The sequence below is a fragment of the Corvus kubaryi genome, unplaced genomic scaffold (genome assembly GCF_017639235.1).
Source record: "Corvus kubaryi isolate FWS band 111438036 unplaced genomic scaffold, C.kubaryi_AGA036_p1.0 136, whole genome shotgun sequence".
NCBI lineage: Eukaryota > Metazoa > Chordata > Aves > Passeriformes > Corvidae > Corvus > Corvus kubaryi.
In genome coordinates this window covers 1,463,411-1,466,256 of record NW_024580670.1, presented here as the reverse complement: position 1 = coordinate 1,466,256, position 2,846 = coordinate 1,463,411, and the positions used below count along the sequence as shown (strand labels likewise).

Below are 2,846 nucleotides of genomic sequence, written 5' to 3'. Positions count from 1 at the left end.
AGACGGGCTGTCCCTGGCACAGCAGTGTCCGAGCCCCCAGACGGGCTCGTGGCCACCGCAGGGCGGGCACGGCTGGGGCTGGAGTCACCCCCTGCCCCCGGAGCAGGCGCTGGGTGTAGCCAGCACTTCGGAGCAAACGCCAAGCACAGCAGGCCCTTGGGCGAGCTGACGCACAGGAAGCGCCGAGGCCTAATGAGCAAACTTGTTCATTTTCCAGATGACGGAGCAGAGGAAGCAGAAGCAGCGCATCGGTCTCCTTGGACACCCCCCGCCCATGAATGTGAACCTGCAGCAGCAACCGGCCTAAGCCGGGAGGGTCACGGCCCCTCCGGGACACCCCGAACCATCCCAGCCCGGAGGCTGCTCCCTGTACCTTCTGTGCATCCTGTAAATACCCAGGTTTTATACTAGATGTATATGACTGCTACTCTATCAAGCTGGGGGCGTGTGGATTGTGATTAGAACTGTTGGCACGGGACGGAGGTTAAACTTTGTGCCAAAACTATCAAAATTGCCTTTTTCTTGGAAGGACTAAAGAGAGCACCTGAATTGCACTTGAAAAGATTATTTGACTATGTGACATGTATTTTGTATTTAAAAAAAAAAAAAAAATAGAATAGCTAGTATTTATGTTTTTATACAATTGTGCAATATGAATTATGCAATCACAATATATTTGGAACTCCTGAATGTCCTAAAGGGAGTGCACATCTTTGGATCTGGTGTGTTAGTACAATGTAATAAATGGTATAAAATTACAGGTGTAAATGAGGCTGCTGCAAAATTGTGTAACTGGTGATTTTTTCATACCCTTGGACATTTTTGTACCATGTGTGTAAATATCTTGCAATGCCATATTTGTTGCCTCTTCCTCCCAGGGATGACGCTGGGACTCCGTGAGCTGTTCAATTGGTATCGATTAAAGCAAAACATTATTTTGAAGCTTCCGAGTGAGGAAAGCAGGAGGTATTTTTCAAGAGATTTCTTTAGAATACTGAGGCTAGAAGAGCTCAGACACTGGGTTTTTTAAATGCTAAGATTTCTTAAAGGGAACTTTTTATGCAAAATGAAGTTTGGAATGAGGATGCACTGCTGGCGAGTCGGTGCAGTCTCCCAGGACCGATGCCGGGGCTGTCCAGGCTTTGCATTCTCCGTGTGTAGGATCCTTTCCTTCTATTTTTTCATTAGAGACCTACGTGCCTGCTAAAGCTTTAGCAAACAGGCACTGCACCGACTGAAACGTGTCCTGTAGCTGAGCACTGATGTGTGTAATGCTTGTGTGAGAGCCACTGGTTTGAGGCTGCTCTGTCCCACCCCTTCCTCTCCCTGTTCCCTTTCATTCGGTCACTTTCTTTGGTTTCTGATTCTCCAGAGTGTGAAAGGAAACCTGTTGGGTTGTTGTTTGGTTGGGTTTTTTTCTCCAATCCGCTGCATAGTTTTATACATGGACCTCATTTTACAGAAGCTGACTTCTCTGCAATACTGTCTACAAAAGAAAAAGAAAAAAAAGAAAAAAAGCTACAGACAGAGCTATGAAAATTTGTAAATGCATAAATATAGGTATTTAAATAAATGACGCAAAATACTCTATGGTCAGAGGCTGCTGGTGGTTTGTGTGCCCTCCAAGGTGGCATGTGGCAGTTCTGTCACACCCACATGTCCTGGGATGCAGCGTCACAGGGGCCTGGCAGGTAAGGATGGGCCTTTTCCCAGTGCCCAGAGGGGCAGAGGTTGGTTTTTTTGAAACCAGAACATGTCCCTCCTCCAGCAGTGAGAGGCACTGGCACCCAAGGGACCTCACCTGCAGTCACTCTGGGTTGGGATACTTCACACTCTCCCCACTGATAGTTTAGGCTTGTGGCTGTCATTGGAGCATGTGAGAGTTAAAAACCCCTCCAGCTCCAAGTATCGTGTGCACAGCAGCGTTGCTGATTATGTGTATTTGATTAAGATGTAGCAGGAACTACCTGGTACAATTAATCATCCTTAATCTGGTAAGTGCACACAACTGTCTGAGGTGGGTGCGTGTCCCTAGCTCAGGTCATCAGGAAAGCTCAGCAGGACACCCAAGGGGGGAGGGAGGGAGGAAGGAGAGCAGCCTGACCAGCAGTCTTCGAGGCAGAGATTTATCGGGGAGATTGGGACTCCTTAATCACTTGGATTTCCATATATATCTCCTGGTAAATCTGCCTTCCCCTCTGCAGCGAGGTGTGTGCAGAGGGAGCACGGCGCGCAGCCGGCGTGGCGCAGTGGAGGAGCAGGATTTCATTTTCCCTGAGCAGCAGAGATGTACCTGACTCACTCCTTCCCCTCCTGCCATCCAGGGATAAGGAGACACACAAATTTGTCAGGCTTCCCGGAGCCTCTGCCAGTCAGGTGAGAGGGAGGTGGCTGAGCACAGCCTGAGAGGACACCCCTGAGGATGTGCGGTGTTGCTTCATCTTTACCTTAAAAAGGCAGAAGCACCGGGTGCCTCAGCACTGGCACAGCCCTGCTCTGCTCTGTGATCCGTGTGAAAACCAACGGGGTGGAACCCGGGGTTCTCACTGCGGTTGTGCCTTCCCAGGAGGTGTGGGGAGATGCAAAAAGGGAGGTTCTCTTCCTCGGGTGCAGCTGCAGCGAGAGAAGCAGAGCACAGCCACCACCCTGGCAGTGGGGATGCAGTTGTGCAGGGCAGGTGGGTGGTTCCAGGGGTGGCACAGATGGCTCAGGAGGTCACACTGTGTCCACAGCCTGAGCAGAGGCTGTGTCAGCTGGTCAGCAGAGGAAGGTGACTCTGTTCCTCCCCTCAGCCCACGAACAGGTCATTCACTTCTGCAGATTCATTTCTGCAGTGACATTTCACG

General features: G+C 50.2%; 1 protein-coding gene across 12 annotated transcripts in view; it reads left to right on the top strand.

The window, feature by feature from the left end:
- The window catches only part of ITPR1 (inositol 1,4,5-trisphosphate receptor type 1), a 160,363-nt gene extending 158,773 nt beyond the window's left edge, over positions 1–1,590 (top strand). For all 12 annotated transcript variants that reach the window (XM_042013414.1, XM_042013385.1, XM_042013421.1 and 9 more), the window contains one exon: positions 218–1,590. In XM_042013414.1, the coding sequence (XP_041869348.1) occupies positions 218–307 (90 nt within the window). In that variant the 3' untranslated portion in view covers positions 308–1,590. The remainder of the gene's footprint in view (positions 1–217) is intronic.
- Positions 1,591–2,846: the final 1,256 nt, after the last annotated feature.